The following is a 15,964-nucleotide window of genomic DNA, read 5'->3' as shown; positions in this document are numbered from 1 at the left end:
ATTGGAGCGAGGAGGAGGTGGTGGCCCTCGCAAGGGCTTGGATCGTCATTTTGGAGGATCCCGACGTCGGTAAGTTTTTTAATATTAAGTATTTATTAAAAATGTATTTAGTGTTTATTAAAATGTATACTAATTGTGACAAATAATTTTAATTTGTAGCTAACTTTCAAGCCACCTGTGCGTTTTGGAAGAAAGTATTTGAAGCTTGGCTCGCGATAACAGGTAAACCCGAAGACTACCGGGGAAAAGAAACGGTTCAAGCCCACTGGAAGGGGCTTAACGCCGATTGTCAAAAATATGCCGGGATAATTAACCGGTTGCAGGGGTCCGGCTGGCGTAGCGGGCATAACGATGTCGACATTATAGTCAAGCCTTGAGCGACTTTCGAGCTCAGGGTCGCACTGTTGAGCGGCCCGGGAAACCGTTCAAGTATTTGAGTTGTTGGGAAAAGCTACGTGGTTGCACGAAATGGAAGGGGGTACCAACCGTTCCGGCCGCCCGACGAGCCGGCTCATCCCGGCCTTCAAAAAGGTCGAAGACATCGTCGTCGACAAATCCGAGCACACCAAACACACCCTCCGATGGTCGTAGCTTCTTCCTGGACGACACGGTCAATTTAGCCGACGATGTTGATATAGCCGATGACGAAGAGGTAGAAGAGTTGCCTCAACCACGCGGGAGATCGAGAAAAAATAAGAGGGAAGGTTCGTCATCAACACGATTCAATACGGAGCCCGTTGAAATAAACGAGTTGGTCGGTCGTTTGGAAACAAATGCCACCGTAATAGGAGCCGACCTTAGAGCATCCAACAAACAACAAGAAAAGCTGAACCAGACGTTGGAATTAAAACAAATGCCACCGTAATAGGAGCCGACCTTAGAGCATCCAACAAACAACAAGAAAAGCTGAACCAGACGTTGGAATTAAAACAAATGAAAGACGACTACGAATCCCTTTAAGCGGAGGGGTTTCACGAGGAAGCCGCATTATTGTTTCAACGACGACGTGAAAAAATGCGCGAATATTACGGATATTAGTTTCTTTTTTTTGTTATGTTTTTTTTTAATTTTTTTATTTAATATGTTTTTTAATATTTTTAGTTATGTTTTTTTTGTATTTCTTTTTAATTTTAATGTATTTTTATTTAATTATTTAAATAAATTGGTTTTATTTAATTAGTTTAATTATAAAAAGAAAATAATAAAAAAAACACTGTGGGCCCAACTAGTAGCCCCTACACCATTACACCCCAAAAACAAATTTCAACTCCATGCTAAATGGGCGCCACGTGTTACAATTCGCCCCTAATTATAACCCCTCCACTACACATAGTCTTATAACACCTCTTTTGCAGCTGGCTTCTAGTTATTATATATTATTTATTTTAGCATTATTATATGTTTGCTACTCATCTAACACGGAGTTCCATATGTTAATTACTCATTTTGATTTGATATTGCAGTACGTACTGTTCATAATTGCCATAATATAACGACTTGAGAAACACGAGAGACCAAATGTGGTAATGAATATTATATATAATCATCAGACTGAAGACATGGTAAAATAAAGGGATTAGAAAATATCCAAATAGTTATTCAAGAAATCATAACTTTTTGTTTACAAATTAAGAGTAATATAATTTTCTAAGAAACATAAGAATAGATGTATACCATTGGATCTAATATCTAGTGGTTAATATTGGTAGTTTCTAAAAGTTATATAGTTTTCTATTTACATGTTATAATGTCCTATTTAAGTGGTGTACTTTATTTTAAAGTCTTCTCACACTTCTTACAAAACAATTATTTTTTATTTAAACCCTTATATATATATATATATATATATATATATGGTAAGGAATCTAAAAGAACCATTTGAAAATTGAGAACTTTGAGAACCATTTTGAACAACTTAAAAAACCTCTAAAAAATATTTTAAAAAATCATAAAACAAAAAATAACAAAAATTTTAAAAAAGTAAAAACCAAAATTCTTATATTTCATTCCGGTTTTATAAAAAAATAAAATAAATTTAAAAAAACAAAAAAAACTTCGTATTATACACATGCGTATAATTTCATTTAATTTCTAGTTACGTAATGTACACATATGTACATTATCATATACCTTAAATTGTACGTATGTGTATAAAAAATCATGTATAAAATTTAAAAAATAAGTATTATACATATGTGTATAATTTTGTTAAACCGATTTTTTTTTTCAATTTTGTTTATTTTTCTTATAAAACTGGAATGAAAAATAAAAATTTTTGCTTTTTTTATTTTTTAGTTTTTTTTGTTTTATATTTTTTTTTATATTTTTTTTTGTTAAAAAGAGTGTTTTTTGTGGTCTAAAATGGTTTTTAAAGTTCTCAATTTTAAAATAGTTCTCACATTATCCTAATCATATATATACAGTGAAAAGATCCAATACAATAATACCTTAACGTACATTACGTACGCGAATCCATTTTTTCACCAATCGATTCATGAAATCACATCCAACTATTTCGGAATCGTCAATACATATCCAGTCAATCATTTGTTTACCGGAAAAAAAACAGATTTGGATGATTAATCGGTCAAGTTTTCACTTTTTTCGTGAAAACCGTTTTTTGAGCGTTTAAGTTTTGTGAGCGTTTTAGGTTTTTGCTTTTGTTTTTTTCCTTTGAGCGTCTCATATACCTACCGTACGTTAAGACATTACCGTACGGTAACTGCACCACATATATATATATATATATATATATAGGGTAAGGATCCTAAGAGAACCTTTTGCAAATTGAGAACTTTGAGAACCATTTTGGACCACTAAAACCACCTTTAAAAAGATATCTAATGTCAGTCGAAGAATTTTATAGCATTTTTTATAGCATTTTTTCTAACGTCAAGTTATTACACTATTTTGTCCACTACGTTTTGAACCCAAGTCATTTAGGAGCGACCCCACCTTAAGGCTATGTGTAGTGGAGGGGCTACAAATGGGGGCGGATTGTGACACGTGGCGCCCAGTCAGCAAATGTGACGAATTTGTTTTTGGGGTGTAATGGTGTAGGGGCTACAAGATGGGCCCACAATATCTTTTTTTATTATTTTCTTTTTATAATAAACTAATCAAATAAAAACTAATTTCTTCAAATAATTAAATAAAAATGCATTAAAATTAAAAAGTAATACAAAAAAAAATACATAACTAAAAATATAAAAAACATATAGCTCGGTTGGCGTACATGTTTAGGTTCGGGTCGGGAAATGAAACGGATAGCTCGGTTGGTTTAGGTTCATCGGGTTCCATTGTAAGTTCACGTTCAGTTGGTTTTGCGAACCATAATGTTAACCGAAAGGAGGGAATGGGTGGCTCGGGTTGTTTCTATGATTCATTTTGCATATACATATATATACACACACAACATATATACATATACATATATATATATATATCACACACAACATATATACATATACATATACATATATATACACACACATACATATAATATAATAATAATATTTCTTCTTCTTCTTTCACGGCGATAAAAACACCCCGCCCCCGCCTCTTTTCGCCCAAAAATCGCCTGGGGGCAGTGTTCGCACCCCTTCGCGCCCAAAATCACCCAAATTCCCGCCCAATTACAAATAGCCTAATAAACACATTAATATCATTGAACTTACAAGCTCGTTTATTTTTTTAGTTATGGATCTATGGTTAGAACAAAGATAAATCAAATTATGTATAGACAGTAAGTACAATATATCCAAAAATTTATAGAAACTGAGTTGTTTGTTACGTAGTCTACGTACCCAAAACACACAACACATGCTGAAGGTACAAAGGAACACGTAATACACACACAACACATCGGTATACTTGAAAATAACATAGTACTCCAGACGCAGCGATGTTCGTCGGAGGGAAGGAGAGAAGACAGAGAATCGGAGAAGATCGAGAGTGAGAGAGAGAGAAAGACGTGGTGGAGGGAAGATGAAATAATCCCGCCGATTGTGCGATAAAATATCATCCATTTGATCCTTATCTTATCAACGGCCAGAATACAAAGTCTGATTGTTCACCCAGATTAGGAGCATTAGCGGCGACAATTGAGATGTCACCGCTAATTCTCACTTTTCTTGTAGTGAGTATAGCGTCTTGAGGCTCTTATATAAGTGTAGTGTATTAACACCATACTTAGTATCACCATGCACATATTATCAACTATAAATATTTAAATTATTTGTCGTACGTAGTAGAAGGTTTGTCGACAATCTATCAAAAAATTGTGTGTTGGTGATCTATTGGAAAACGTCTAAATGAGATGTTTTTTATTAATCGCAATCGTTCAAACTTTCAAATAAAGGTAATAAAAGGATCACACTACAACAGAGAGACAGGTAAACGGGTAACAAGTTGCGCCGTTATCTCATTTTGAACGGTAAATTCGATCGTACTGAAAACAAAGTTATCGTTCTTCGGATGAGTTACTGTGTATGACCCCGTTGAATGAATTATAAGTAATTCGTCATTGTATATCTCTTCGATCGGTAATACCTGTCGTTGGTAATCTGTCAAAAATCAATCGTCCACCCCCAGATTTCCGACAAAATATCTTGGACGAAATATATATGACCAACGGTTAGTTAATATAATAAAATAAAATAAAGTAACCGATTTTGATTAGATCAACAAATTAAGCGGTGAAAACCACGGATTCTTATCGATCTTCTTCATTTGTCATCCGTACAGAAGCTGCCGGTTCGACTAGTGGTGTAAGTGTAACTCTCAAGATACTGGTATTAACTATCCATGTGCATAATATGATTTAGTTGATTTTTAAATAGTTTATTTAATTATAACGCCGTGCCTTGACAAATAGTTAACTTTAGGTGCATGTTAAATTGAAGATAGAACAATAAAAGCTCATTATTATTATTATTATTATTATTATTATTTTATTATACCTTAAGACTAGCAACGTAGATCCGACGGACTTTCAGGATTTTGCTCACAGCCTTCATTCCTTTTCTTCTTTAAACATGGGACCGTATATCAAGGGAGAGTAAGACAGATTACAAATCTTTTTCTACTCATCTTATTTTACTTTTATTTGACCAACGTTATTAAGATACGTTTGATGTACGTGTAACCAAAATCAATAAAACAGTCTGATGAAATAAACAACAAAATTGATGAAAATATCATAGTTTTCTAAGGTGGAGTATTTTAAATAGTGCCACGGTCATCATGCCGGTAAAAACTGTCGATGATCCGTGTTGTCTTTAATTACCCAAATACGGTTTCTTCATGAACTAAAGCGATGGATTATCGATGGTTGTAGTATTCGCGAGAGATTAATAATGGATGAATAGACCCGTATAGATTTTCTAATGTAAATTAATTAGTTTGAAATGAAATAATCAAGGTTACTTTTAGGTTTTTATGTATGTTCTTTTTTTAATTGATCCAATGATCCAAATTACAAAGATTGCTAACATCTTATCAAAATATGTCTGAAGATTTTAAAAGAGTTAATGCATAAAATAGTTTACACATATGATTATTGCTGTAAATGTCGCTAGGCGCTACCAGATCAGTCAACTAGGGAATCGTGAATACGCGGCAAAGCAAGGAGTATTCGGGGATTACTCACCGAGTAATCGGCCTAGTCGGGAACTGGGGAGTACTTAGGGATTACTCGTTAAGTACTCGGCCACCTAAACCAATGTTTACGATACCGCATATGATTGACTTTACTAATAAAAAATATATATTTACCTGCATTTATAAATGTAAACATATATATATTGTAGTTGTATATAAGTGTAAAAATAATGACAGAAGATATATGTGTTTAAACGATGTACAAAACCGTGCAATGATATATTTCATACATGTAGTGTGTTTAAACTATGACAGTTAATTAATAAATTATAAATCATTTTAAATTATAAAAATAACTTTACAGTCATCTTTTAGTTATTTAATGCTTCCGAGTTAAACACCTATCATTCTCTGTGTGACTCTCTCTCTCAAAATTAACATATATGTCACTAACTGAAGCCTGGAGGATGAAGATCATGAGCTGAAACAAAAGTTGACAGAAAGAAAGCAAGTTGGCCAAGTTTTTGAAAGAAAAAACAAACAGGAGGCAGGATCAAAGGAAGAAAAGTTAAGCATAAAAAATGAATCAAGGTAAACTGATTGGTATTCTTTAACTTTTCTATACGCGTGTGTGTATGTATATATCAATCAGATTCTTAAACCATAGAGAAGGAATGTTCAAAACATGTAATCGCCATATATACACTATGGTAACATATAGAAGAAAAAATGTTAAATGGCCAGTTTGAGCTCATTTGATGGTCAATGACAATATCAATATGGATTTTGTTGGAAAGAAGTCCCCAAATAAATCCTATATATATATATGTTACCAAAATCATGAATTTTATTGTATTAGCATATGGTTTAGGAATGAGATCAGTACTTTTAAGTGTATTTTGAAATTTTTTTTACTTTGTGACAATTAGCTGCATGCCCTTTTGTGTGGTGAAAAAACTTTTAATTTTGTGAAAACACTATTGAGTTCGCTTATGTCTAGAAGTACAAAAGGTTACAAGAAAAACACTTAGAGGCTCGTTCCTAAACTAACTTGATTCTTCAAAAGTTTTAAAAATCACACTAGACCAGCCAACCATGATCCACAAGAATTATGCAACGAACGTTTACAAGAACATGGACTTGTTTCTTGTTTCTGATAATTCACTAGCACACAACTAATTTCAGTAGATTTATAACATTCTCAAGGTAGCTAAATTAGAGCATGATGAGTGCAGGAGACGGTCAACTGTCTGTTCCACCAGGATTCCGGTTCCACCCTACGGATGAGGAGTTACTCTACTATTACTTGCGGAAGAAGGTTTCTTACGAGGCTATTGACCTTGACGTTATAAGAGAAATAGACCTCAACAAACTTGAGCCATGGGACTTAAAAGGTATTACCAGGATTTTAAGATAAAGTTAATTTAGAAGATAAATCATTTGTATTCTCATAATTGACATAAAATATAGTAGTCTGTTTGGTGATCTAAAGCGAATTATAAGAATCAAGACTTTTTATGTAAATTTTCTTTTCTCTTTAGTAACATGCATTTTTTTATACTATGTTTAAATTGCATATAACTGCATATGTTAGAGTTGTTATGAGTTCTATGGAAAAGAATACTTTGTTCTTCTTGTCAAATCTTATAAATTAAATAAACACTAAAAATTTGATGGCACGTAAATATAAAAACCCAAAGCTTCACCTTATCTTTACTTAACGAGTCACCCTTGAAATATAATTCGTGTCGATTTATGCATGTTAGTTTTGCCAATATGTGATACCATTATTACTTGATTAACGTACAGTTAATCTAACTAGTTGGTCGCCTCTGAAATATAATTCATGCTGACTTATGCATCTTAGATTGTAATGAACTTGATGAATTTTCATGTAGATAAGTGTAGAATCGGGTCAGGTTCAGAAAACGAATGGTACTTCTTTAGTCACAAGGATAAAAAGTATCCTACTGGAACACGAACAAACCGGGCCACAACTGCAGGGTTTTGGAAAGCAACAGGGAGGGACAAGACCATCCACCTTCATAGCAATTCCAAGAGAATCGGATTGCGGAAGACCCTAGTATTTTACACGGGACGAGCCCCTCATGGCCAGAAGACCGATTGGATCATGCACGAGTATCGCTTGGACGATGAGTATTCCGGGACACCATCAGAGGTAGATGTCCAGGTACAATATTCAAAAATAATATCATATCATTAGCAAATAATGTTTACACTAAAAGAAAATTCATTTCCATTCAATGACCAACGAATCACCATTTAATTGGTTAAAATCCAAGATGAAATATAATTAAAGTTTTTAAAATTCGCCTACGCTAAAGCTTTAAAACATAAAAAATAGTCTCTCTTTATTCTTAGAAAATTGTAAATACTTTTTAACTTTAATTTTTTATATTAAAATAAAAAAATAATGACAGATTTCCGATGACAATCCATCAGTGAATGTCTATGTCGAAATTAACTAGTGACGGAAGTACATAGTCGTGTGAAGAATAGCGTATTGTTAATTTTAAGTTTCAGCAAGTGAACTCTTAATATTGAAAACAGGAAGACGGTTGGGTTGTATGTCGAGTTTTCAAGAAAAAGAACCATAATAGAAGCCCGTTTCAAGCCGAAGATCATCAAGATCATACTATTTATGCCGAAGAAGATAATCATCATCACATAGTTGATCAAGACATGAACAAGCATGGTGATAGTATGCACACTCTACATAGCTACAACTGCAACATTACAAGTAATCCACCATTATTCGATGGTTCAATGCATCTTCCTCAGCTCTTAACTTCCCCTCTCGAACACATCCCATATTTTCCAGCACAACATCTAAGCCGACACATGGTCGATAACAACAACATCAACAACGAGATTGGTACTAGGATGGTAAATGATATGGATTGTTCTAAGAACTTGTTGAACTTAATGTCAATGAGTCATGGTGGTCTTGACAAACCAGTTTTCACGACTAGTAATGTGACTGCCGATTGGTCTTTCTTGGACAAACTTCTAGCTTCAAGCCAACATCATCCCGGGTTTACCTTTGATCATCACAATCAACAAGGAACATGTAATGATCCTTCGTCATCTTCCCAACAAGATCATCATCCTCCTGATGTGAGCCATCCTTCTAATATATTTCCTATTCATAATTACCTTGGTTATGAAACTGATCTTTTGAAGTTCTCCAAGTAGATTGCGGAGGCTACATATCATGGTTTCTTATGAAATACGAAAATCAGTGTAGTGTTATGTGTATTTCATGTCAACAATCTTGTTCATTACTTGAGTTTTTCAGCCTAGCTAGGTAAATCTACTTAAATTTGCAATCATATATAGTGATACATATGGTAATTTTGGTATTTGATTTATGTTATAAAATAATACAAATTAATCATGAGTAGAATTTTAATAAATGATTTAAACACACTCAAAATAACATTTAATTTAAATAATTTATTATATCTGAAGTTATAAATTAGTGTAGAGTAAATGTACTAATGGTAGAGTAAACAGTTACCCAATTTAAACAAACCCGGGAATTGACATTTCAATACTGTCATTTTATATGTATATGGTTAGAATTCTCTCTCCTCCCAATGCGCCTATGATGTAAAACGGGAATCTTTTGATAGTTGGGAATCCCTTATGATAATCATCCACGTTTGAAACATATCGTATTGCCTGAAAATTGGATAGGATGGCCTTTACGTAAGGATTTTGTTCCCAAACATATAACCTTATTTGTTCCTTGGTTAAAAAGATTTGAAAAAAAATTAAAAGAAATCATTAGGGGTGGTTAAGGTAAGCTTTTATGCGGATAGCCCATAATGGTGTTGATAGTTAAAATTTGAAAAATCGAATAGGACAAGTAACTTTAGTCCTAATTGTTGGGTTAGCAAGATTATCAAAGTCCAAAATAACCATTTATTAAGGAAAACGCAGCGGAAATAAAGTTTTAAATCTTGTTAACCATTACACATAAACCCGTTTATGTTAAACCCAATCCAGGATCCATATAGGATTATTCATGCTATCAAAACACAACCATAGAGTGTTAACATACATACCTTCAAGTCTACGGATTTGAAGGAGACGAATGATTGAAAGACGAGCTTCCAATGGAGGAAACCTCAAGCTTGTATACCCGAACAAGCTCCAACAAACACCTTAGTTGCTAGGGTCCTAACACTTGATGCAAGAACAAACCCTTTTGTTCTTTTTCTTCTTCTTGTTCTCAGTTTCTACGGAGAGAAAGAAGAGAGAGTTGTGTGAGTGAGAGAGAGTTGGTAATGTTGATGCAACCAAGAATTATCATCTACCAATTACCCACCTTGCAAGTATTGGAAGAAACAAAAGGAAGAGAGAGATGAGGGAAGTTTTTCCACCCAAATTTCAAATCACCTTTTATTACTTACCATTTATTTACTTATAATGTTTATGTTATAAAACATAAGTAACATGCAATATGTTATTTAACCAATTTAAATAACATCTCTCAAAATATAAATTATCCATATAATTTATTTAACACACTATTGCAAATATTTAGAAAACAATTTTTCAAATATTATAAGTGTTGGTATTTATTAACTAGATCATATCTAATAATAAATATCGTGGCATTTGTCTAGCTTGTTATTGGGTATGACCCGACTTGGATCAACACGTACTAGCCACATCAACTCTAATATGTGTCTTGGGCAGATCGATTCCAACAATCTCCCACTTGCACAAGAAACATATAAGATTGATGCAAATAGCAAATACTGCCTAACAACGGTTTACTATCCCTAATACGCGTGACGAAATGCCATTCAATAACATCATCCCCTTCAAGTCCCATACTTGAAAATGATTTAGGTGAAACTATCATTTATCCTTTTTGCCACAAATGTCATGTTAAATCCAGTGACACAGAGTGATCATTCTCTGTTGATTTAACTAATCAGGCCTTAGACATTTAACTCTCAACGAATAAGAGGGACAAATCCCTTATTGACCACATACGTCTCTCACTATCACCTTGTACTATACTTGAGCTTAGCCTTATGTACTGACATATTTCATAGCAGCGAAGAACTAAGTCAAAGTATAATAGTCGGCGAATATCAAGACCCAATATGTATCTCAGGTCGGAGGATACTATGATGTTCGCCTTTACTCAAATTTACTTATGATCACAAATCACAAGGATTCCACGCAGTAAAATTGAGGGCGGGTCATGTCCAATATTTATCCCATAAATATCTGTGAACCTTGGTTGCAAACCATTTGCAATATTCATACCTCATGAATATCTATCAATCCAAGTTCATAATAGTCTTACTTTCATATTTGTTCCCACAAGTATGATCGGCTACGAACGTTTAGAATAATCTAATAATTCACGGATTTAAACATGCTAAAATGGAACATAACTCAAGAACATGACCATAACCAAAACCATATGATTGAGTTAAAATAAAATTGTTCCGATATCCAAATACAAAATTTGATCAAATTCAATCACTAGAATATCGATGTCCTAAGGCGCAAGTATGACCCTCATGCTTCGGTCTTTCAAGGAGCTTCGTGAGTGGATCCGCAATGTTTTTATCAGTGTGAACTTTGCGAATACATATCTTTCGTTTTTCAACTTCATCCCTTATGTAGTTGAATCTCCGCTCAATGTGCCTAGTCTTTTGATGTGCACGGGGTTCCTTGATTTGAGCAATCGCACCCTCGTTGTCACAAAATATTTCTAGAGGGTCCTGAATGGTACGGACTACCCCAAGATCGGCAATGAACTTTCTAATCCACGCAGCTTCTTGAGCTGCCAAAGAGGCGGCGATGTATTCTGATTCAGTGGTGGACAAGGCTACCACGTCTTGTTTTGCACTCTTCCAAGAGACAGCACCACCATTTAGAACAAAGACATCCCGATTGTGATCGAGAATCATCTTGATCAGTTTGGAAACTTGCATCAGTGTAACCCTTTACAACGAGTTCCTCCTCACCAGAGCCATATATCAAAAACATATCCTTAGTCCTCCTTAGGTATTTCAATATGCTCTTAACCGCTATCCAATGGCTGGTTCCCGGATTTTGTTGATATCTACTTGTCATGCTCAAAGCGCATGACACATCCGGTCTGGTGCAAATCATGGCATACATGATGGATCCTATAGCATATGCATATGGGATTCCATTCATTTTGTCTTGCTCAACCTTTGAGCTTGGACATTGAAAAGTACTCAATATTGTTCCTCTTTGAATGGGTACGAAACATTTCTTAGAGTTGTCCATCTTGAACCTTTTCAAGATTTTGTCAATGTATGCACTTTGATTCAAACCTATCAACCGCCTTGATCTATCCCTATAGATCCTTATTCCCATAATATAGGCGGCCTCACCAAGATCCTTAATGGAAAAACAGCTTTCAAGCCAGGCTTTTACACATTCCAAGGTTGGAATGTCATTTCCAAATAGTAATATGTCATCGACGTATAATACCAGAAAGGTAATGATGCTCCCACTAGCCTTTTTTACACACAAGCTTCGTCAGCGTTTTTGATGAATCCAAATTTCTTAACTTCATCATCAAAACGATGATTCCAACTTCTAGATGCTTGCTTTAATCCATAGATTGATTTCTTCAACTTGCATACTTTGTTAGGATGTTGTGGATAGACAAAACCTTCGGGTTGAACCATATAGACATATTCATTAAGATGCCCATTTTGAAAAGCAGTTTTGACATCCATTTGCCATATCTCATAGTCATAATATGCGGCTATGGCAAACAATATCCTTATAGACTTTAATATCGCCACGGGCGAGAAAGTTTCATCATAATCAACCCCTTGAGTTTGAGTAAAACCTTTTGCTACAAGCCTAGCTTTATAAGTATCCAAGTTTCCATGCATGTCAGTTTTCTTCTTGAAAACCCACTTACTTCCAACCAATTTGGAATTAGGAGGTGGAGCAACCAATTAAATCGAAGATTCCCTGTCATGAAGTGGTCCGCATACACGTCCATTTTATTGGCTGGAGGCTGATTGGCGGCAGAGCCTTTCGCCAGATATTCTAGCTCCCATTGCGACGCTAAGCCGTAGACGTTTACGATGTCTTCAAAATTTCTTTTCTTCCAATGGATAACAACGTTATCAATAGAAGGCGTTCTCTTCTTCTTCCCAGCCATTAGATCATTTGGTAATTGGATGAAATAAGAGCTTTTAAATATTTGCAAAGAACAGATCTGAGAATTGAGAAAAGTTCGAAGGAAAGGAAGAAGTTGAAAGAGATAAGAATGAAATTGGATGGGAAAGGCCCTATTTATACACATCACAATTAATGCGATGGATGGGCTGCCAGTGGAGAGAGAAAAGTATGGTCCAACCAGAGGATGACACGTCAGGCGGGAAAGACGAAAAAGCAAAAAAGGAGACTACAGAAAGACGTCATACACGTCTTATCAATTGTCATGCGACAGTTCTTTTTCCGCCACGTCATCACCTCACCCCCACTTGCAAATCCAAAATATCTCAAAAGAAAATATCCAAAGTGTAACACAATACAAATTTCACAAAATGGCGGATAATCCTTTTTATTCATGCCAAAAGATAATTACAAAATATGAAATGAAATTACAAGTCAAAGCCTATTCTATAGATCAGGAGCGGATATGTCTTCCGTTTCGGCAGTCTTGGCAGATGGTGAATCTGGTTTTGATGATGAAGGAGGCGTATGTGGAGTGTCTTCAAATTCATCCTCCAAGTACTCCTTCAGGCGTTGCACGGCGTCACCCGCCGCTGCAAATTTAGGAAGCATGTCTTGCAAAGGAAATGACAAGTTGTCATATTCATTAAGACGCATCTCATACTCCTAGGCAATATCGAGTCCATGCAGCGGGTGCTCCTCAGTCGGACGGCCAGCTTGAGCATATTGTAATCCTTCATTAAATCCCGTCAAGCGGCCAGATTGAGAAGAGGCATTGAGCAGAAGTGTGAGACTGTCAGTTAGCTCAGTCCCTTATTTGATATGCTTGATAACCTGTCAAGAAAAAGAGAACTTATAAGAATCGACGACATGATCAGAATAAAGGAAGATAGTAAGGGAAAAAAGGGAGTAACATACCAAGTTAAGGCCCTGCCCTAACAACCACCGTCGTTCCCTTTCAGCTCGCTCTGCTCTCTCCTGAAGCTCATGGAACCCGTCAGTTATCTTTTGCTTGTCATTTAAGTAGTCGGCTGCATGGGCTTCCGCCTCATCACGCGCTTGCAGAAGTGAGTCATATGCGGCTTGCATATCGGCAGCTCTTTTCTCCATAAGCTCCGCTCGCTCCTTCTGCACCTTAGACTCCGCCTCAAGATCCTGAACAATGGAACCTTGATGGGACACTTGGGCCTCCAGGGCGGAGTTTGCATCAAACGCCTTAGCCAAATCCTTATTCTTTCTCTGAGTTTCATCTCGTGCAGCTTGAAGGATGGCATTTTGCTTGTTGCAGGACTCCCTCCACAGAAGAGATGCAATGGCGTGTCTGTCTACTTCAGCCTTCAAAGCGATTTCAGCATCAGATAATTTCCACTTGGCAGTGTTGGCCGCCAAGCGTTGCTCATCGGCCTCTTTCCTAGCCTCGTCAGTGGCTCGAGTCATCTCGCCCCATCTCTCCCCTATGGACCGCCATTCCCGCAAAATTTCCTGTCCAGTAGCCATTGTGTTGGCTAGAGACGAAGAATAATCCATGTAAAGATCATGGCGGGAACGACCACGCTGAAAGGTCCGTTCAGCAGGAGGAAAACATTGGCTAACGATGGTAGCACAAGTGTTAGGATCCGTGAAACGATACCCTTTCATGACATTCCAATGAGGAATGTGCAAATGGTCATCCTTCCTTGGATTGGATACCCCATAGTAGTCAAAACTTGATTGAGGGCGTATCGGGGAAGAATGGGTTGGAGGAGGAAGAGGTGACGATTGATGTGGCGCATCATGCGCCACCAGTCCTTCAGTGGCCTGGATTGTTTCCTGCCTCCTAGATCCGAAAGCGTCACCAGATGTGACAGTTGTAGACGCTTCCGTAATCTCCGGAGGAGGAAGCGGTGTTTCCTCAATATCCGACGGAAGAGACGGCGGCTTCTCCGTCTCCAATGGCGGGGATGGTTGTTTCTTCATCCCGGGAGGAGAAGAGTGTGCCTTCTCCGTCTCTAGCGGTGGGGATGGTGGTTTCTCGAATGATGTACCCCCACCAACAGCCCCAACTGCTCTACACATAACAAAATAAACAGTTAAGCAAAGCCTAATAAAGTATAACAGGAAAGTAAAGTGTTCATGAAAACTTACGGGACATCTCCTTGATACGATCACCAAGCTTGACCCTTTGTTTTTTCGGACGATGGGTCCTAGCTTACTTTGTCACCGGTCTTCCCTCAGCATCCGCGTGGCTTACGCCCACATCACTTGCCTTGGGAGACTGGAACTTCCACTTCTTCTCCAACTCTGCCAATGCATGCAAGACATATGAGATTTCAGAAGCAACATCAGAGTCATGTTCCTCCTGAGGTGTTGACTCCTCACTCGAGGACAGAAGTACAATCACCCCATCAGAGGTAATGACATTAAGCGGACATGATTAAGTATGTACGCACCTGTTTGGAAGATAGCTTCCGAAACCACAGGTTCCGCGCACACCTTAGTCGGAAAGAGGAAATGATTCCGGGTCCTGTTCAGAATACGTAAGACTTGCGCGTCTTTGACACGTTTCTGAGGACAACCCTTATCGTCATAAAGGGCATTAAGCATGGTCCCTTGACCTGAAACATACACAACGAAACTTCAAAACAGAGTTGTTACAGAAAGCTAAAGTCACAAAGAGAATAAGACTTACTTTCATCCACATTCATGAAGAATGGCTCCAGATCAGGATACGGTCCCAAGCGGCTCATACCCGCCCACACTAAGGCTCCTTCCGTAAGGGCCCACATTGGTGTTGGTTTAGACATTAGGATGCATAACCACTCTTGGCCTTCATGTGAAGCTGTAACAACTTCCGGCAGCGCCTCATTGGCCGGACGACGGACCATGGCAGCCGGAACAACATCTTCTGAAATCCAGAAGAATTTGGTTTGCCATTCTTGAGCACCGCGGATGGTTCAATCCCGATAATCCTTTTGTGTATCGGAACTCATTTGAACCATCCACCACGATTGGTCACCCGGTAAAAGACCGGGAACCGATCAATTCATGGCACCATCTCATTCGCCTTACACATGAATTCGAAATGTCGAATTCGCGTAAGCTCAAGTGGATGTAATTGGGAAAGATGGATCCCATAAGCACTGAGCACCTTCATAAGGAACTT

General features: G+C 36.9%; 1 protein-coding gene across 1 annotated transcript; it reads left to right on the top strand.

Annotated features, from left to right (window-relative positions):
• Positions 1-6,690: 6,690 nt before the first annotated feature.
• Positions 6,691-8,817, top strand: LOC143598354 (protein SOMBRERO-like). Its single transcript, XM_077076590.1, has 3 exons — positions 6,691-6,995; positions 7,500-7,786; positions 8,173-8,817. The coding sequence occupies exons 1-3, from the start codon at positions 6,824-6,826 to the stop codon at positions 8,815-8,817; spliced, it is 1,104 nt and encodes a 367-aa protein (XP_076932705.1). The 5' UTR covers positions 6,691-6,823.
• Positions 8,818-15,964: the final 7,147 nt, after the last annotated feature.

The sequence above is a fragment of the Bidens hawaiensis genome, unplaced genomic scaffold, assembly GCF_021521415.1.
Source record: "Bidens hawaiensis isolate Kalapana, Puna unplaced genomic scaffold, B.hawaiensis_p1.1 tig00049975_1, whole genome shotgun sequence".
Classification (NCBI taxonomy): Eukaryota; Viridiplantae; Streptophyta; class Magnoliopsida; order Asterales; family Asteraceae; genus Bidens; species Bidens hawaiensis.
The sequence above is the reverse complement of the archived record's forward strand: the minus strand, read 5'-3'. Positions and strand labels throughout refer to the sequence as shown.